The sequence below is a fragment of the Staurois parvus genome, unplaced genomic scaffold, assembly GCF_062004578.1.
Source record: "Staurois parvus isolate SC_StPar_1 unplaced genomic scaffold, SC_StPar_1.0 ptg000025l, whole genome shotgun sequence".
Lineage (NCBI taxonomy): Eukaryota > Metazoa > Chordata > Amphibia > Anura > Ranidae > Staurois > Staurois parvus.
The window spans coordinates 13156104-13178392 of NW_028317821.1; the positions used below are offsets into that span (position 1 = coordinate 13156104).

At 39.7% G+C, this 22289-nt stretch overlaps 1 protein-coding gene across 2 annotated transcripts in view; it reads left to right on the top strand.

Moving 5' to 3' along the window:
* ELK3 (ETS transcription factor ELK3) overlaps positions 1-22289 on the top strand; it is a 176998-nt gene that overhangs the window by 54013 nt on the left and 100696 nt on the right. The window contains exons 4-5 of one of the 2 annotated variants that reach the window (XR_016305816.1): positions 1500-1622; positions 4923-6792. Coding sequence is in view for 1 of the 2 variants with exons in the window: in XM_089651906.1 (XP_089508032.1) it covers positions 1500-1622; positions 4923-5021 (222 nt within the window). In the remaining variant the exon portion in view is untranslated. Of the gene's footprint in view, positions 1-1499; positions 1623-4922; positions 8557-22289 lie in introns of those variants that run through there. The other variant, XM_089651906.1, reaches the window with a different exon arrangement.

Sequence of the window (22289 nt, forward strand, 5' to 3'; positions counted from 1 at the left end):
GAAGGCTGCAAGAAGATCAGCAAAGCTTTACTTAGTCAGAATACTGCAGCAAAAGTGATAGAAAATTTTACAAAGATGGAACAGTAACCATCTCAAAGAGGCATCCAGGCTGTACAAGGAAGTGAACACCTCAACAGAAGCGTATTCTGGTGAGAAGGGTTGAAGAAAATCACCATGCAAGTTCACTGCAGTTAGCTAAAGAAGTAGAAAGCCAAACTGGGGTGATTGTTTCCTATGACACAACACAGAGTACACTGCAGAGGAATGGCATGCATGGGTGTCATCAAGGTAGGAAGCCTCTCCTAAAGCCCATGCACAAAAAAGCCCGCCTACAATTTTTCAGGGACCATGCTGAAAAAGAAGATGACTACTGGGACTCTGTACTCTAGAGTGATGAGACCAAGATAAATGTTTTTGGAACTGATGGCTTCAAAACTGAGGTGAGGAGTACAAAGAAAAATGCATGGTGCCTACAGTGAAACATGGTGGTGGCAGTGTCCTTCTGTGGGGTTGAACATGAGTGCTGCTGGTGTCGGGAGCTGCATTTCATTGATGGTATCATGAATTCACAGCTGAAATGCTCTATATTGAAATAGAAGATGCTACCATCACTCTGTGCCCTTGATCGTTGTGCACTTTTCCAACATGGCAATGATCCAAAACACGCATCTAAGACCACTGTTGTATTTCTGAAGAAGAAGAACAGGGTGAAAGTGATTCAGTGGCCTAGTATGTCTCCTGATCTGAACCCAGTCAAACACCTATGGGGAATTCTGAAGAGACAAGTTGACCATCGCTCTCCATGCAGCATCTAGGTTCTAAGAGGTTGTTCTTAATAAATGGATAAGGATCGATGTTGTAATATGTCGCCAACTTGTTCATTCCATGCCTAGAAGACTTGGTGCTGTCCTTACACATCATGGAGGTCATACAAAATACTAGATGGAGTAGTTTTTCTTGTGGGGTGTATTCATTTTTGCATCAACTAATTTGAGTAAAACTGAAGATTTTGTAATCTAAGTTGTATTAGTAACCTTACTCTCATGTAATGAGCCAAACAAATGTTCTATAAAACTCAGTTTTGTAACATTTTAAAAATTGTTCTTGTGTTCATTGAGATATTGATTAAATTCTTACTTTTCAAAAGGGGTGTACTCATTTATGCTGAGCACTGTGTATATGTGTGTGGGTGTGTATATACACACACACATATATATATATATATATATATATATATATTATATATACACACACACACATACATACATACACACACATATATATATATATATATATATATATATATATATATACATACATCCACACAAAGTTACCATACACCAGGAATGCTCTGTAGGCTTGATTGTTTCTCTACAGCATTTTCCATTTTAAAATACGTTTTTTTTGCTGTTGAGGTACATTGTGGAACCAATAGATATTTAACGACTTTTGATGTCATGTTTTGTATATTACTGCACTCTTTTTGTTTTAATCTACAGACACCTAATGGGTTACTGTTAACCCCAAGTCCTCTTCTTTCAAGCATCCACTTCTGGAGCAGTCTTAGTCCTGTAGCTCCACTAAGTCCTGCCAGGCTGCAAGGACCTAACACTTTGTTCCAGGTGAGTATATGAAAACCTTGGAATTTAGTTACAACCACAATAATGTAATTTATTTTATAGATTAAATCTGGAGCAGCCGTGCGTGGCAACCAAGAAACTTTTACCTTTAATTTTCAAAACTTAACTAAACTGAACTAAAGATAGAAGCTGGTTGGTCGCCGTGCACAACTATTCTAGAATCTGGCTGCTTCAGTTTTGATAAATTCCCTCCATTCTCTTTTGCATCAATCGATGATCTAACTTTAACGAAATGAGGGTACATTGCTTATTAACCACTTTGCCACATTGCCATTGTTCTTTATCTTTGCATGATTAACTTTAAGTCCTCATACACACTGGATGTTTTTACAGTGGCTGTTTTTGGCTTTTGACGTTTTTTCTACAATCGGTAAACTCCCCAGCATGTTATCCTATGTATCCATGCACACAAAGGCTTTAATCACATTTTTTGACAGGGACATTTTTCAGCTGGGAAAAAAATCAGAACTAGTGGGTTTCTAGAGCAGTTGTTTAGCTGTAAAAACGCTCTAATGCTGAAAAATGCAGTAAAATGCTGTAAAACGCAGCAAACCAGCATTTTGGGGAGGTTTATTTGAGCAAAAATTTGTTTTTTTTGTGTAAAAAAATGCTAAAATATGCAAACACGGAAAAAAGTGGCTAAACGCTAAAAACAGCTGAAAAATGTATGTTTTTAACATGGCTTTACACAGCTAACGCTACCAGTATTATCAAAACACCCAGTGTGCATGGAGCCTTAGGCTTTTCAAGTCACTGCCTAATATCCAAGTGTAACATAAGGGATTTACCAAAATCTTTTTAGATAGTAACAGAGGTTCTCTTTTGGTGCGTTTGTGTATTTTTTGGACAGAGGTAATTGAGATTACTGGTTTTAGAGTCTGTTGTAGTTCTTCTTATAATCGCTTTACTCCAAGAATCCAAGATAGACTTTATCCCAGCATGGACTTTAAATAGCTTATTGCTCACAAAGTGAATATTTTGGTTTATAACCTATGACACTGGCCTGACGTTCTGCTTTAAGGACTGCTCCCCCGCTCCCCATTAAGGATTGGCACCTTTGGGGGTGGGGGAGCGGGTACCCGAATTTGGCAGGTACCCGCACCCACTTCCGGTCCGATCGCCTAGGCCAGTGGTGGGCAACCTTTTTTTTCAACTGAGCCAAATCTCGCCAAAACCACGATTGAAATTTATTTTGAGAGCCACATTTTTAAAACTGAAAATACATCCCCCATATAGTAATTCATTCCCCATATTGTGTCAATTCACTTACCTTTGCTCAGCACGTTCCTCTCGCCGTGTTCCCGCGCCGTTCCGGTCTTCAGGGCGGACTGTGAGAGGAGAGGAGTTTGTCACGCTGCCCCGCCTACATCCTGACAGCCATGTTTGCCACGCTCCGCGGGCCGGATTAAAATGTCCGCCGGGCCGTAGTTTGCCCATTGCTGGGCTAGCTGCAGAGTCCTGACTTTTGGGGCGGCCGCCCGAGAGGAGGGAGGGGAGCGGGCGCCCGGCACACAGAAGAGCCGCATTAGAGTGTGTAAAGAGCCGCATGTGGCTCGCGAGCCGCGGCTTGCCAACCACTGGCCTAGGCGATCAGAAGCAGGTGTCCTCCCTCCCTGTAGTCTTGTGGGACACTTGACAGGTACCAGAAGACTACAGGACCATTCATGAAGCGCAGCGCTACTCGCACATGCGCAGTGGGTACCCGGCTGTGAAGCCACAAGCTATCACAGCTGGGTGCCCACACTGAAGATGTCGGCCTCCTGGAATAAAGGACGGCTGGTGAAACGGGTTGCAGGGGACACACCGCGGGACAGGTAAGTGGCTGTATTTTAAAAGTCAGCAGCTACAGTTTTTGTAGCTGCTGACATTTTTTGACAGCGTGAGTGGAACTCCGCTTTAAGCACTAAATACCTAAACTGGAACTTTAGTCAGAAAAATAAGTCCTGCTAGATCACTGCAGGCTGGCCACTTTTGTAGGTATAGCTATGTAAAACATTAAAAGTAAGCATCTATACTGTTTAAAATCCACTAATACACTGGGGTTGATTTATTAAAAGATAAATAGGTTGTGCATTGTAAGTGCACTAAAAGTGCAGTTGCTCTAGAGGGGAACATGCAAGAAAAATAAAAACAGCATTTTTACTTGCACATGATTGGATGAAAGAAATCAGCAGAGCTTTGCCTCATTTCAGCCCTTTCCCTCGGATATAAAGCACCTGCACTTGAAGTGCATAGTAAATCAACCCCATTGTCTCACAGGCTCAGTTGCTCTCTATTTTTGGGCACTGTGCTGAATTAGTAGAGGCTGATCTGCTGACAGCCTAAAGAATTACTGGTGCTTAGGGGCTCTGGGCTTCAGCAAAATGGCAGCCTTCTGCAAGAAGAAACAGGAGCAATGCTTGAGGCAATTTACGGCACACACTAATGATGGTAGCATAATTATTAAGGGCTCATGTACACAGGGCGTTTGGAAAACTCTTCTGAACAATGGAAGCGGACTGCTGGAAAACGTAGGTTAAAAAAACATCAGTTTAGTCGCGTTCGCATATCGCGTTTATATGCCTTTGCGTTTAGAAGCGGTTTTAAAAGATAACCTCAGGAGACCTTCCCAAATGCCCAGAATGCACTGAAAAAAGTACAAAATTAACTATATCAGACATTTTGAGAGAAATTGAGAGAGCAGAAGCAGGGAGAGCAGTATGTGTTGAGATGACCTGTCTTTTCTGGTTGTATTCACTATGGATCCCATCATGAGCATAATGCAGCACGTTCTACCATTTTTTCCTTCACGTAAAATCTGGAACTGACTGCACTAGGTCCATTTGAATACCTGGAAAACACTTTGCATGCATTTCTGATGATGAAAAAAGGCTCTGGACAGCATCTGGATAAGGAACAGTTAAAAACCGCTTCTGAACGCAAACGCTTGTAAATGCGGCTAAACGCGTTTACAAGCGTTTGAAACGCCGGTAAAATCTACTCCTGAACGCAAGTTTGTTGTGTTCAAAAAAATTACTGTAAACTCAACAGCCTGTAAACAACGATGTGTACATGGACACATAAGAAAACATTAGGGAGAGTTCAGGGGCTGCTGAAAAAAACGCCGAACAGCTCCTGAACGTGAGTTTAGCAGCTGCAGTGTACAGGAGCCCTTAATGTGAAATTTATGTTTCTTGATTAAAAAACATTTTTTATCAAGTTATTATGGGTAAAGTTCTTCTTTAACTTGTAGCGGGAACCTGGGCACTATCCAAATAATGACATTTTTTGTTTTCTTTCAAGTTTCCAAACCTGCTGAACAGTCACCTGCCAATGCAGCTACCAGGGTTGGACAGAGCATCATCTCCAGTGCTGCTATCATCTAACTCACAAAAATCCTGATGAAGTCTGAGTGCCCTATGGACTGACTGGTTAATTCATTTAGTAATTAAACATAACTTTTTTTCTAGAGGTGGACTGGCCTGGAATCACCAAGATACTGATCACAACACAGAACGCTCCACAGTGAAGCACTGGCAGACACCATTGTCTTTTTTTTCCCCTCAGATTCTTTGTCCTGGGGATATTTGTGTTGCTATGTGTAGTTGGAAAAAGGTGTGCTTGTGATATATTTAGGAAAACATACCTCATAAGGTGGGGCTAAGTGGGACCAATTTACTTAAAAATATGGCCGGTTATAAAGATGCTCATTTAAGGACAAAGTGTTCTGGATGTGGTGTACTGGTCATGGCTTGTTTATACATTGACCCTACAGATAATTGGATGCTCAAAACTAAAGCCTGTTTTCATTCGGTTTACCTGAGGTGGGTATATATACATTGTGTGATACTTGGCAATGTACCAGGGGCGGACTGACAACTCATGGGGCCCCCGGGCAATAGGGGATCATGGGGCCCCTGTGTCCTTGGCCAAAATCAAAAAAGCCTATGAAAAAGTTACCAGGGGCATCTCATGAGGCCCCCTACTGACCCCGGGCCCGCGGGCAGTGCCCGACTTTCCAAATGGTCAGTCCGCTCCTTCAGTGTACAAGTGTTACACCTACTGTTCTGTTCTTTGGCCCTGTGTAGGCCTAACAAAGACAGACTGCTTGTTACACTGTTGCCCAAACTGCTTTTTAATGCTCTGTGGAATTTTGGATGCTAAAATATAAATCACAGCCCCTGATCAACAAAGGTCCTTGAAAATGATTCATTGGATCAATACAAATTGAGCCATAATTTGTTGGCTTCAACACAATTTTTATTTAGAAGATGATGGGCAGGGAAGCAATGCATCTAATCCGAAGTGGTCATAGCACTAGGTTCAAGAAAAGTGAAACTGTTAAAATTAGTAGAAAAAAAAAACCCCACAAAATCAACAGCAAAAAACCCTTTAACCCTTCCGCCAGAGCCATTTGTTTCCCATTTTCAGCACACATACCAAATGCGCTTTAGGCCCCAAAACACTTTCTGAAAGCAGGAGTGCTACAGAATAAAGAGATGGTAGGTGCAATTTTTATATCACATGATATTTGCACGAGTTTATCAATTCCATATTTTCAGTCAAAAATACTCTAAAATTGATTCTACAGTAGTGAATACATTTTTGGGTAAAATATAGAAGCTGAGGTTCAAATTTCAATGGTTCCTAGCTGCACTTCATCTTGACACACATCATGGATATCCTGGCCCCAGAAAAAAAAAATGAAAAGCTAAGTTCATTTAAAAAAAAAAAATAAATAAATGCACAATTTTGCAGGTAAAAAATGTGCATTTATTATTATTTTTTTTACACTAGAGGCTGCAATGCATTGCACCCATGATCAGTGGACCGCTCCTGCAGACACAGCTGACAGTTCCTTGGTCGTACCGCTGTACAGGCAGATAGTGTAAATGAACTATGATGGCGCTAATCAGTACCCTTGCAGTTCATTGCAAACCACAAGCTGTCTGCTGCAGTGGCAGGGAGGACTTGTAGTTCATTCATTCACAGATTGCGGTTAATAAATGCGGCTGTGCACAGTTTTTTAACATGTAGCAGCGGGTTCTGGGAGAGAATCCTCCACCTATTGTCATGGGGGGTGCTGTTGTCACCGGTGTAACATGTTACACAAAGTGAGCTGATCCTTTCAAGTCACACCCCAGACAAATGTTCCACACATTCCTATCTAGGTGTTTGTACAGGAATTGAGGGGCAATCCTTTCGAAAGGGACAGTATTTAAAACCTTACTTTAAAAAAAAAAAGTTTTGGCTTGAGTGAGGTGTTGCATAATTGTTTAAAAGGCAAGTTCATCCAAAAGTGATTATTCAGGTATAGTCTGAGTTTTTTTTATAACTCTTGGGGATCAGAGCAGCAAGATCTCCTCTGTGCCATAGGTTTAGACCATGTTCGTAGCCACCTTGGGGTTTTAGGTGTGCCCACTCACTCAGAGGTGTTTTTTTGCTCCCATTGCATTCTCTTGATGTAAAATAGATGAAAAATGTAGCAGAATAACACCCTCATAATGACCATGGTACATGTGGGGACCTGGACACTTTAAGGGTCATTAAAGTCATTTAAACAAGCTTAGTGGCATCTTCAGGAAATCTTACAATGAAAGGGAGAGTATTTTGTTCACATTGAAATAAATGATAAAAATACCTCTTTTTGCTGCTTCACACTGCTGTTCGGTGAATTGTGTATAGTGCTTGCGCTGTACTGTGAGATAAAGGGAGCAGAGCAAGCAGAAAGAAGAAAAACTGCTGTAAGAGCAGGATCACAGATCAGATGGCATTGTCAGGAACCTGACATAGGCTCCTAAGCAATTTGTGTCCCTCCTCAGCCGATTTCACCTTTTCCTATCTCTTCTTCTCCCTGCAGCTGCTGTTCATATGGTGACTGTCCCTCTCCCCTCAACTTCTGCTCAACCATTAGTAGTGGGGGCAAGGCAGTCCGTCCAGAGCTGGGCTTTTTGCCGGCAACTTACAGGCAGAAAGGAGAAGAGAGCACAGCTGTAAGAAAGACTGGTGTCATATGAGCGGCTGCTGTTGGAAGAGGAAGAGGTAGGGTGAAAGTTGCAGAGCGGTGGACTGAGAAGGGTTAAAGATAGGCAGCAATGGAGCAGGCACCCTTCAATCAACCTGCTGGAGCTGTGCCTCAACCCAACAAAGAGTGTCATGGGGTAGATTCCAGAGGAGATAAGAAAGTGAATGGGGAACCAGGGAAGCTGGCAGAGCATGCACAATGAGAGTGGCAACATAGCAGCCAGAGGATTAGCTGCTATATTGTTGCCACTGACAGAAGGAAAGTCCATGGAGAAGCGAGGATCAAACAGGTATTTACTAAGAAAAAAAACTTTATGTTGGTAAACATATGCGCACAGGTTTAGTATATACTTTTAAAAAGACAGACATAAATACAATTTTCAGGTTTATTAACATTTTAAGCACACCACTGCAGTCCACAAGGCCTAAAATGTTCTAGCATCCACCAAATCTTTTGGATGGAATGACCAATAAATGTATGCCACCCTAAGATGCTTAAGTATTCTGATGCAGTATAAAAAAACATTGACCGGTTCTAGGATTTATACAGTATTTCCAAAGTGTTATGAATTGTCCCAATCATCTTACCCAACTCAATCTATACATTGTGTAAATGAAGGATATAAGGCTCAGCTCCTTCCCACAAATCTATGTTATGCACTTAAGCTTTTGTAAAGTATAACCGGCTGTGCCTTTTTTTTTTTTTCTTTGCATAATGTTTTGTAAATGTTTTATATATTTTTGCATTATGGGGAACCTTTAGGAAGAGATACCTCTGTTAGAAATTCTATGCCCATTTCCTAATACAGTATATACTTTAGCTTTGTTTATATTTAGTGCTTTTACAGTGTATTTGAAATTGTCTTATACATGGTTTTCCTTTTGTAGGAAATAAATGAATACGTTTCAAAAAGGTGTCCTTTTAGATTGTTATATACTATATCTATATATATATATATATATATATATATATATATATATATATATATATATATATATATACACACACACACACATACAGTCAGGTCCATATATATTGGGACATCGACACAATTCTATCATTTTTGGCTCTATACATCACCACAATGGATTTGAAATGAAACAAACAAGATGTGCTTTAACTGCAGACTGTCAGCTTTAATTTGAGGATATTTACAAATCAGGTGAATGGTGTAGGAATTACAACAATTTACATATGTGCCTCCCACTTGTTAAGGGACCAAAAGTAATGGGACAATTGGCTTCTCTGCTGTTCCATGGCCAGGTGTGTGTTATTCCCTCATTATCCCAATTACAATGAGCAGATAAAAAGGTCCAGAGTTCATTTCAAGTGTGCTATTTGCATTTGGAATCTGTTGCTGTCAACTCTCAAGATGAGATCCAAAGAGCTGTCACTATCAGTGAAGCAAGCCATCATTAGGCTGAAAAAACAAAACAAACCCTTCAGAGAGATAGCAAAAACATTAGGCGTGGCCAAAACAACTGTTTGGAACATTCTTAAAAAGAAGGAACGCACCAGTGAGCTCAGAAACACCAAAAGACCCGGAAGACCACGGAAAACAACTGTGGTGGATGACCGAAGAATTCTTTCCCTGGTGAAGAAAACACCCTTCACAATAGTTGGCCAGATCAAGAACACTCTCCAGGAGGTAGGTGTATGTGTGTCAAAGTCAACAATCAAGAGAAGACTTCACCAGAGTGAATACAGAGGGTTCACCACAACATGTAAACCATTGGTGAGCCTCAAAAACAGGAAGGCCAGATTAGAGTTTGCCAAACGACATCTAAAAAAGCCTTCACAGTTCTGGAACAACATCATATGGACAGATGAGACCAAGATCAACTTGTACCAGAGTGATGGGAAGAGAAGAGTATGGAGAAGGAAAGGAACTGCTCATGATCCTAAGCATACCACCTCATCAGTGAAGCATGGTGGTGGTAGTGTCATGGCGTGGGCATGTATGGCTGCCAATAGAACTGGTTCTCTTGTATTTATTGATGATGTGACTGCTGACAAAAGCAGCAGGATGAATTCTGAAGTGTTTCGGGCAATATTATCTGCTCATATTCAGCCAAATGCTTCACAACTCATTGGACGCCGCTTCACAGTGCAGATGGACAATGACCCAAAGCATACTGCAAAAGCAACCAAAGAGTTTTTTTAAGGGAAAGAAGTGGAATGTTATGCAATGGTCAAGTCAATCACCTGACCTGAATCCGATTGAGCATGCATTTCGCTTGCTGAAGACAAAACTGAAGGGAAAATGCCCCAAAAACAAGCAGGAACTGAAGACAGTTGCAGTAGAGGCCTGGCAGAGCATCACCAGGGATGAAACCCAGCGTCTGGTGATGTCTATGCGTTCCAGACTTCAGGCTGTAATTGACTGCAAAGGATTTGCAACCAAGTATTAAAAAGTGAAAGTTTGATTTATGATTATTATTCTGTCCCATTACTTTTGGTCCCTTAACAAGTGGGAGGCACATATGCAAACTGTTGTAATTCCTACACCGTTCACCTGATTTGGATGTAAATACCCTCATATTAAAGCCGACAGTTTGCAGTTAAAGCACATCTTGTTCGTTTCATTTCAAATCCATTGTGGTGGTGTATAGAGCCAAAAATGTTAGAATTGTGTTGATGTCCCAATATTTATGGACCTGACTGTATGTGATAATAAATGGCTTCATATGATCACTATCCTTAACTAATAGTTTGGCATGATGAGTCATATTTTCAATATCTATGCCAAAATATATAGTGCATTCAGAAAGTTTTCAGACCCCCTTGCAGTCATGCAATGCTGCACCTAAATGAAATTTACATCCTTTTTTTCCCCACAAATAGAGCTTTCTTTCAATGGTATTTGATTGCCTGTGTGGTTTTTATTTTTTTGCGCTATAAACAAAAAAAAACGACAATTTGGAGAAAAAAAAAAAACAGTATTTTTGACTTTTTGCTATTAAACATGTCCAGAAAAAATAAAAATATAAAAAATCAAATTGCGTCATAAATTTAGGCCAAAATGTATTCTGTGACATGTCTTTGCTAAACAAAATCCCAAAATGTGTAAATTAATTGGTTTATGTGAAAGTTATAGCTTTTACAAATGGTGGGATACTGGAATTTTTAAAAACTTTTTTACTACTAATAGCAGCGATTAGTGACTTGTAGCAGAACTACAGCGGGCATTCTGACACTGAGGGGAACTGACTTGGTGTCACTGACATCCTCAGTGGCACCAATACAGTAATCAGTGCTAATAAAAAGCACTGACACTGTACTAATGGCAGTGGGCAGGAAGGGGTTAATGTGAGGGGCAATCAAAGGTTAACTGTGTGCTGGGAGTGTTTTACTGGGGAGCGGGGGGGTGTGGTCTTCACTGTAAGCACACTGATCGGGATGGCTGTACTGGTTCAAAAGGTTAACTGTGTGCTGTTTCACTCTGTTGTGCAGAGCCATACAAAGCAGTGTGCAGGAGCTGACAGGGGAGAGATCTGTGTTGTTTATACACAAGTCTCTCTCCCGTCGGAGATACTCAGCGATCACCGGGTGCTGGCGAGCAATCACCGGCCGGGACCCAGTGATCCACAAATGGTGGCACAGATAAGGGGTGCATGCCCCCTACCCGGAACTGAAAAGTCACGTGTATATATACACATGCAATTGCACACCCGTGCCGCGATGTAGCAGTATTTGTGCTATAGGGCGGTGCAGAAGTGGTTAAATTCATTTGTTTCTCATTAAATCTACAATCAGTACCCATAATGACAAAGCAAAAACAGAATTTAAAAAATGGGTGTGAATTTATTAAAAAGAAAAAAACTAAAATATCACATTTGCATAAGTATTCAGACCCTTTACATAAACACTTGAAATTCAGCTCAGGTGCCTCCTGTTCTCTTGATTGTTGCTGAGATGTTTCTAAACCTTGATTGGAGCCCACCTGTGGTAAATAAAATTGATTGGACATGATATGAAAAATGGCACACACCTCTCTATAAAAGGCCTCACAACTGACAACGCATACTGTATCAGAAAACTGATGTACTGTATCAGAACAAAAACCATGAGGTAAAAGAAACTGCCTGCATTACACACAGACAGGATTACTGAAAGGCACAGATCTGGGGAAGGCTACAAATAAAGTCTGCTGCACTGAAGGTTCCTAAAGAGCACAGTGGCCTACATAATTCTCAAATGGAATAGCCAGGAACCAAGAACTGGGTGCCTGGCCAAATTGAGAAATTATGGGTGGAGGGCTTTAGTCAGAGGGGTTTCCAAGAACCCAATGGTCACACTGACAGGGCTCCAGAGATCCTGTGTGGAGATAAGACAAATTTCCAGAAGGACCACCATCACTGCAGCCCTCCACCGATCTGGGCTTTATGACAGAGTGGCTAGACGAAAGCCTCTAGCATCAAAAAAAAAAAAAAAAAAAAGGAAAGTGATGGTTGTTTAGGGGTGGCCCATCGGTATCAAAATTACACTGAATTCATAAAAACATTAATATCGTACTAATCGTTTCTGGAGCTCAGTCAGACTATCGGGTTCTTGGTCACCCCTCTTACTAAAGGCCTTCTCAACTGATTGCTCAGTTTGGCCGGACGACCAGCTCTTGGAAGACTCCTGGTTGTGTCAAACTTCTTCCATTTCAGAATTATGGAGGCCACTGTGCTCTTGGAGACCTTCAGTGCAGAATTTTTTTGTAGCCTTCCCCAGATTGGTGCCTTGCAATAATCCTGTCTGTGAACTCTGCAGGCGGTTCCTTTGACCTTATGGCTTTTGCTCGGATACAGTATGTATTGCCAGCTGTGAGGCTTTTATGAAGACGTGTGCCTTTCCAAATCATGTCCGATCAATTTATTTTGCCACAGATGGACTCCAATCAAGGTGTAGAAACATCTCAGCAACAATCACGAGAAATGGGAGGCACCTGAACTAAATATCAAGTGTTGTTGCAAATGGTCTGAATACTTGGTGCCAATGTGATATTTAAATTTTTTCTCTTTTTAATAAATTCAGACATTTCTAAAATTCCATTTTCGCTTTGTCATTATGGGGTATTGAGTGTAGATTAATGAGAAAATAAAATGAATTTTAACTACTGTAGTATCAGGCTGCAACATAACAAAATTGAAAAAGTAAAGGGGGTCTGAATACTTTCTGAATGCAATACATACATATATATATATATATATACACATACACACACTCACTGGCCACTTTATTAGGTACAACGTGCTTGTTGGAAACATTCCTCAGAGATTTATTGTTGCCTTTCTATCATCGCAAACCAGTCTGCCCATGCTCTGACATTAACAAGACATTTTTGTCCACACAACTGCCACTCACTGGATATTTTCTCTTTTTCGGACCATTCTCCGTAAACCCTAGAGATGGTTGTGCGTGAAAATCCCAGTAAATCAGCAGCTTTTGAAGTACTCAGACCAGCCCGTCTAGCACCAACAACCTTTCCACATTCAAAGTCACCTAAATGCTCAGATGCTCGGATGCCTAATTCCAGTGAGTTGCTGCCATGTGTTTGGCTGAATAGAAATTTGTGTTGCCAAGCAATTGAACCTAAAAGTGTCCGGTGAACATATATAAATACACACACACACACACACGTTACACATTAAATTTGGGTATTTTACACAGTAAGCCCTGTTCAGACCAGTACGGTTTGGAAGTTGCACCACTTCAGCGTGACTTCAAAGCTGACTATTCAGTGCGATTTCATTGCAGCTTGCTGATATTCTGCACTAATTAATTTAACAGATATCAATGCCAGTCACAATGAAGTCATACAGAAATACTGCAGGAACCTTTTTTAAAGTCGCTGCGACTTGAGTTGCATCGATTTCAACTGCTCCATTGCCGTAAATGGGGTGTAACTTGTCATGTGACTTTGAACTGTCAAGTTGCATGGCAAGTCGCACTGATGTGAACCAGGGCTATGAAAATACTAACATTCACACATTTAAAACGTCACGATAGAAACGTGGGAACCGATGTTGCCAACTTGCTTTGGAAGGTAGAAATTCTGATACTGGTACCCTGATCTTGCCAGGCTGACATGGTAAATTATTTGGCAAGATTTTTCTGCTTTACTGACATTACTAATTATAATGACAATACATTTATTTTAATTAGAAATAAATCTCAAATATTTATTTAGTTGAAAAATCTGCCCAGCTTTATGTATTACTAAAACATCAAATAATAGAATGATGTACACAGGCAGCTATGGTCCCCTGTACAATGTACTTTGTGCAAATCTGGTCACTTTCTCTTCATGCCCATTGCACATTTAGCTGCATGTCAAAGACACATACACTTACCTCAACCTCTTCCAAAGAGTAACAGTCTCCTCTGGTGGAACAAGCATGAGCTGAAGGCCCAGAGGGTCATGACAGTTAGTTCTGTTTCTTTTGCCAACATTTGTAGAAAGAAAAAGATGGGTGCTGGGCCGTATTTGCACTGTAGGTAACCGGCTAGATAGCACCTAACATGTCCATCCAACAAGACATTTCAAGGGATGCAAGTATAATGTGCAGTACCTATAGCAATCAATCATATCCAATCTGTACAGGAGTGACTTCAGTAGAGTGAATTTTGGTTGATTACTAAATTTTGCACCTTGCACTGTCGATAGGATAAGTGTGTTTGCATCATTTAATATTCATTATCATTTACTTCCACTCTTTCAGAGCATTTATGTAATGACCAGGTATATAATCTGTTATCCACCTGGGTGTTTAGGCTTTCCTCATGAGCTATGACACTAGATCCAACAACAATGTAGTAACAAAAACAGATCTGGATGGATGCTGTTTGGATTCCCAAACTTTGCACATTGCCCTTTGCTTTATCATATAAGGCTGTTTACTTATAAATTGTATTTTTAAATGGAGTATTGTTTTGCGTGTACCATCAAATTACAAAACTTTAGAAAGTTTCCACATAAGAAAATAACATACAATTTAGTGTTATTTCTACTTCTGTGCCACTCTCAGAGTAATTCGCATTGTATTTCAAAGATGGGAGAAGTCGAAGTATCCAAATAATTTATAATATTAGTCAAGTAAACTATAGCATATCACCCTTGTCACAGATTTTCCACAGTCATGCATTTTTTTTTACAGAGAAAGCACATATGGAGTCATTCACATGTGTTTTTGTGTACACATATCAGCTTGAACTATTGAGATCTGTAAGACAGTAAGGAGAAACCAGGAACTATGCAAATTGTTAATTGCAAGACCCAATACTCTTGCTTTTAGCCCTTTTTTGTATGTGAAATGTGGATGTGGTTAGGATGTGGTGTGTTCAAAGTCACAACAGATTTGTTTTCTGTGGCAAAACTTGTAACTAATTTAAAGCTTATTTCCAGATTTTGATTTACATTTGTAAAAAAAAAATTGTTTGAACCAAGCGGGTAATACATGTGCCTGCTGGGAGCACTGTGTACACTGTATCTAGCATCAGCTACATATAGTATGCAGAGTTAGGTTTTTGCAGCGGTATGCGGAAGGTACAAGGTAAGAGGTATGTGTCTTCTTTTTATTTTTTTTATAGGTGAACTCAAATTCAAACACCTTTCGGTCTCAAAGTACTCATTAAAATATATTAAAAATATTTAAAAGAAATGATCACTTTGTCCATTCAGGCCATAATGACAGCCACTTACTGCTCCATCCTTAGATCTCTTTATACAAAACGTTTGTTGGACTCCCCAGGCACTTTGCTGCTCCACTGGAGCTATTGCAAATACACAATGAGAATGAGGGAGAATGTGACCTCTTTCCAGGATACAATGATTTGGCCTGAGCAGTCAATCAATAGCCCTGAACACTGTCTTCTGACCAGGACATCATAAACCCTGTGTAAGCTCTGATGCCATCCAACACAGAGCTTAGAGACAACCACAGGAACTGATTGGCGAAGAACCACTAGGTGGGTAAATAATGATGGGTCAAGGAGTGGGCTATTAGGAGACCCTTTAAATACTGGTATAATACAGTACCTCTATCTGTTTCTTGTAAACCCCTGCCAAGCAACGCTTAGACTGCATAAGGAATAGCCAAGCACAAGAAGCCAATCAGGTGCCAATTGTTTTAGACAGTGCTATTTGTCTAACATGGTGAACATCCTTTTAGAAGGGGAAAGCAGAGGGATGGCCCTCAATGTTCTGCTGCGTCTTCAATGCCCAGTTACCAGGCTGGGTGTGGATCCTTGAACAAAATGTATTGCCCAAATGAACTGGAGGTTACAAACCTGTGCTGTCTGGCAGGTCTGTTGGGACCATAAGAACAAACAATACCTGAACAGAACTACATTATTTGTTGCAAGTAACAATTCATTAAAATATGCATTTCATAAGAGAAGGAGACCTGGTCACCTGGCCATTCCTTTCAAGAAAAACCTTTCCATAAGATCATATGTGCATTAAATTGCTACTTTACTTGTAAAAGCCTCCCTTGTGTAGACATCCAAAAGTTGCTGCTGGGTGCCCTCATCGTAGACCTAATGTCAGCAGCCCCAGAAGACTCAGAGCTGTCACTCAAGTGACTATCTCTAGTATTCCCCTTCATTCCTCCCCCAGAGGCTACATAAAAGGTAATGTAGGGAGGTTCAGAGTTGTTGGGCCAGCATAGACATTAGACACTCCCAAAAAAAGAGACGGCTATGATGTGCAAGGAAGGAGGGGGCTGTACTAAGGAATCAAATCTGTCAATATTTTAGCAACTTCAAAGGCATACTGCAAGCAAATGAATCATCATGAATGAAATAGCACTGCAAGAATGTATTTAAAATGCTTGATTTGTCTGTGCTTTTACCAGCATTTTTTTCAGTTGGTGAAACGGTCTGTAACATGTTCATGTAGCTCAGCATTAGCTTCATACAGAAATTCAAAACCAAATCTGTTCAAATCTGAAACTGTGGACAGTAATTTTTTTTTATATTTTTAAGAACCAGTTTATTATTTTCAACCTGGACAATTTTATAAAACACCGTAGAAATCAGCACCACGGGGTGAGGAAGATAAAAACAAAAATGAAGGAAAAAAAAAACATAAAACAAACAAAAAAAATTCACAAGTTCCTCTGTTGTACAAGAAGTTCTTATGGAAAGTGCCTTACAACAAAGAAATCATATTTTCTCCATGAGTTTCAAAACAAGACTATTGTATTTCACAGAATATTTATACTTCAGAAAGTACAATATTAATACAGGCTTGTCAGTTTCAAATAAAACAGCAGTTAGCGCTACAGATTTCTCTTTCTGTCTTAATTTAAAACGATTTACAATTTATGAAAAGTAGTAGTGGTCCAACATTCACTGCTATTTTAACATGAGCTGTTTTGTGTCCTAACAAAATCAAAGTAAAGAAAACCATTTTTAATATACTGGTTATATAAATGAAACAAAACCACGTGTTCCACAACCACTATTCACAAATAAAGTAAAAAAAAAAGTCCACGTAATACTGTTAAATAAACTACACTTTACTCTTCTGAGCAGAAGTGGCAAGACCCTGAATGCAGGTGGATTAAAGAAAAGTAAATCGCAATTCATTCAGGATACACCAGGCGGAGATCAACATGACCGTTTTTGGGGGTGGGGGTTTACAGTGTTTTATATACTAAAGGCTTACAGGTAAGCAAAAAACGTGAGAGATACTGCTGCCAGCAGGAAACATACTTTTCATTACTGACACCAGCTCCAAAACAATTTTTTGAAATTGTGTAGTAAAAAAAACAAACAAAAAAACCCCCAAAACAAATAAAAAAAACACAGAAGCTATTGCTAGTGAATATAATTTTTTTGTAATTGTGTTTTTTTGGTCAAACAAAAATTCTTATTTCCTTTTTACTTAGCAGTATACCAAGTATTTTCAATCTGAGCAAAGATGCAGCACTCAAATATTTGGATTGGCTGCTGTACCTGCTTTGGCTGTAAAATAAAAATTAAGAGCAAAATGCAGCATTGGAAAGATTTGTTGAGAAAGGGACACCATTCACCTGTCCTGAATTACGTCTGCCATAAGTGTACTCATGCTGGCTCTCTCAATACCTTCATAATGCTGCACTGCTCTGACCTATTCAATAAGGTAGAGAATAAGAGAAAAACAGGAATAAAGGTTACCTAGTGAACTACATTGCTTGAAATTTTTTCAGGATTCTGAAATCATGTATGGTTATTCCATAAAGCAGCAGGCCTCCCAAAAACTGGCTTTTTACAGCTAAGTGGATATTGGTAGATCCATATCACTCTCTGGTTTCATATGTTAGGAACCCCAGCAAAGTTAAAGTGTTACTAAACCCACAGCAGTAAAATCAGTCTGTATATGCAGCAAAGCATGTTTGTTATACTCACTGTGGAACCTAAGGGGTTAATCCTCTGCATTGTGTAAAAATGCTGTTTGATTCTGACTTCTCTGATCCTCCCCTTCTTCCAGTGCCCCCCTCTTATCTCCTGATAAGACACATCGTGTGGATTCACTAGGCACATGCTCAGTTTGGTGTGTATTGCTAGAGAAGGGTTTTCTTCCTCTTGGGAGTGTGCACATGATCAGCAGAGGGCCAATCAGCACTGTTCAGACAGAGGTCAGGAGTTCTGCATCCTCTTAGAGATAGCTCCTCCTACAAGCTTTAACCAGTGTTCTGCTGGACACTGATAGAAGTCACAAGACTGCACTAACTGCTGATGAGAAAAGGTATTTAGCAGTTTAAATTTACTAAAATAATTGCATTTCCATGTTCTGTGTACTGTGAGAGATCAGATATAGTGAATGCAGGGTCCGGGGTTTAGTAACACTTTAAGATGGCCATAGACACAATTTTTTCATCCTGCAGGTAGAATGAGAAAAAATGGACTCCTCTATCCACCCTAAATACTGCAGGCTGCATATTTGGATGCAGGTGCTGTATGGCCAAAAAATGTTACACCCATCTACTTTGATTTTTCAACGGAAGGTTTTTAGGTGGGAGGATGTTGAAAGGGCCACCCACAGAGCAAATTATGGCTGGTTCATCAGGAACCAAATGAAACTTACCCTGTATGGTTAGCTTAACTTCTTCATAAATCAGCATGTTCCATGCTAGATCAGCCCACCGTAAGCAGCACAAAAGTGACTCACAATCATGGTTGAATGTTTATGCAACCCCTTACTCTATCTAAAATGGAAATATCAATGTTTTATGGACTTGCCTTTAAAAAGCTTTTACATTTACATATGTGACTGTTGCCCATAAGTAGTACCACTTTATCAGAGACTCAAATTTTGTTCAATTTCATTCTAACTACAAAAGAGGCAAATTTGAGAAATACACCATGATAGGTACAGTATGTGCACACATTCATTTTCTGTCTACTCCCTAATTCTGTTCCTAGAATACACAGAAGATCTGGTCAAATAAATCATTAAAGGGAATGCACAATTTCTATGAACGATTTCATCAGCAAAAAGAAAATTCATATTATCCAAAAATGTAGGAGAGAGGCTGCAGACAGAAGACAGTCAATGTTCATGTGCATATGCCTTCATTTTGGTCATTCTTTTAACGGTTTGTACAAGACCGGTTTTCTTTTTAGAGGATTGTTTCAAATCTACTTGGGTTAATGAGGACTATTCCAATTTTTACCATTAACTTTGTAGAAATAGGCATATACTAACAGAATAATAAATATCAACTGGCTTAATACAGAAAACAGTTTTACAATACTGGTCTTAATTGATGATTGCTACTATGAATACTGCCAGTTCTAAAACATTAGGACAGTCTATTTCAGCTGGGAACATACAGATAAAATCCATCCTAACATTTTTGTTGATTAAAAAAAAATTGCAAACAATAAAATATAGTAGCCGACCGCATCCAATCAGAAATCATGTCTAATAATGATCATATCTGATTGGTTAACGGGAGTTGCAAATCTGTTTGCAGTGTGTCAATATAATTTGCGCAGCTGCCCATATTTTTATTATTCTGGTTTTACAATCTGATAAACAGTCTTTAAAGCTGGCCATACACCTTGCAATGAGATAGAATAATTTAATTTATCTTCCAACAGTCACAGCTTGCCTCACTGTAATAAAACAGAACAGATTGTTTAGTCAAGGCTTCTACTACACAGCTTTCGTAGATCTAAAGGAGACTGAATAGAGATTGTTCAATGAGATTGTAATGTATGTGGCCTGCTTTAGACTTTCTACACACTGTGTGCACATTTATTAGGCAAGTGCGTATTTTGATCAAAACATAATTTTTATGCATATTGTCCAACCCTAAGTTGTATAAACATAAATGCCTATTGGATTTCAGCATATCAGGTGATGTGCATTAGTGTAATGAGGGGGTGTGTGGCCTACAGAGAGCAATACCCTATATCAAAGTGTGCATAATTATTATTAGGCAAAATGGGCCAAAAAAAGACATTTAACTGAGTCTGAAAAGTCAAAAAATTCTTTCAGAGGGATGCAGCGCTCTTGAAATTGCTAAGATATTGGGGCGTGATCACAAAACCATCAAACGTTTTGTTGCAAAAAGGTCAACAGGTATGCAAAAGCATGTTTAAAAAAAAAAAAAAAAGATGCAAATTGACTGCCAAAGATTTGAGGAGAATCAAACGTCAAGCTACCAGGAACCCATTATCCTCCAGGGCTGTTATATTCCAGTGCTCAGAGACACGGCCAAGGTAAGGGAGGCTGAAACCCGACCACCACTGAACAAGACACACAAGTTGAAACGTCAAGATTGGGCCAAGAAATATCTGAAGACAGATTGTTCAAAGGTTTTATGGACTGATGAGATGAGAGTGACTCTTGATGGTCCAAAAGGATAGGCCCATAGCTGGATCAGTAATGGGCACAGAGCTCCACTTCGACTCAGACGCCAGCAAGGTAGAGGTGGGGTACTGGTATGATAATAATAGTAAGCAAACTTAAACGTGTGGCACTTTATTCTAATATTTGGGGTAATATACTATGTTGAGATCTTTTTCTTTGAGGTATATGAAGATTCTCTGCAGTATACCATCAATCTGATTCGGGGAGAAAGACTTATTGGGAAATCACTTGCAAGAATTTTTTGGATTTGGATCTTTAAATTGGACTTTATTTTGGACTCTAGGTGTATGGGACTTTATAATTTTTATTTTTTGTTTATTTATTTAAGTTTGCTTACTATTATTATTATTTTTGTACTTCAGGGGAAGGAATGTTAAGTAACTTATTGGGGTTCTGGTAGAGGAAGTGAGTGCTAATTTTTGTATTTGGGGTACTGGTATGGGCTGGTATTTTTAAAGTTGAGCTAGGTGGACATCTTCGGGTTGCAGATAGACTCAAAATCAATTCCCAAACCTACTGCCAGTTTTTAGAAGACACTTTCTTCAAGCAGTGGTACAGGAAAGTCTGCATCTTTCAAGAAGACCATAATATTTATGTCGGACAATGCTCCATCACATGCATTGAAGAGCTCCACTGTGTGGCTATCCGTAAAAGGCCTTAAAGATGAAAGAATGACATGGCCCACTTCCTCAACAGCCCTAAAACCTATTGAGAACTTGTGGGCCCTTCTTAAACTAAAGATTTATGGTGAAGGAAAACAGTACACCTCTCTGAACAGTGTCTGGGAGGCTGTGGTTGCTGCAAAAGTTTGATCCTAAACAGATCAAGAAGCTGACAGACTACATGAATGGAAGGCTTATGACTGTTATTGAAAATAAGGGTGGCTATATTGATCACCGATTGTTTTTTTGTTTTTTTTTTAAATGTCAGAAATGTTTATTTGTATTGTTTCAGTTGTTTGTTAATTACTCTAACTAATAAATCTGCACACTAATAGTTGTCCAATAATGTGCACACATAGATATTCTCCTAAGCCAAAACCTCAATTTTACTTTCTTAACCGCTTTCGAGCTGTACCATAGCAGAAATAATGCTACAGGGTGGCTCGGCTATGCAAAATCACATATATACACGTGATCTTGCATTTCCAGGTAGGGGGCACGCACGCCCTACCCGTGCCGCCATTCGCGGCTTCGGCTGTCAATCACCAGGTCCCATCCAGTGATTCCCTGCCGCCACCTGGCAATCTCTGGGTCCCGGCCGGTGATTGCTCGCCAGCACCCGGTGATTACTGAGTATCTCCGACGGGGGAGAGACCTATATATAAACAATACAGATCTCTCCCGTCAGCTCCTGCACACTGCTTTGTATGGCTCTGCATAGCAGAGCCATACAAAGCAGTGTGCTTATAGTGTAAAGCACACACAGCTCACAGTTAACCCTTTGATTGCCCCAGATGTTAACCCCTTCCTGCCCAGTGTCATTAGCACAGTGTCAGTGCTTTTTATTAGCACTGATCACTGTATTGGTGTCACTGGGGATGTCAGTGACAGTCAGTTCCCCCCAGTGTCAGGATGCCTGCTGCAGTCCTATAAGTCAATGATTCCAACCATTACGAAAAAAAAAAACAAAAAAAACAGTATATATACCGCCATTTGAAAACACTATAACTTTCATGTAAACCGATTAAATTACACATACTGGGATTTATTTTATAGCTAAGTTTATGATGAAATTAGATGTTTAATTTTTTTTTTACTGGAGATGTTTAATAGCAAAAAGTCAAAAATAT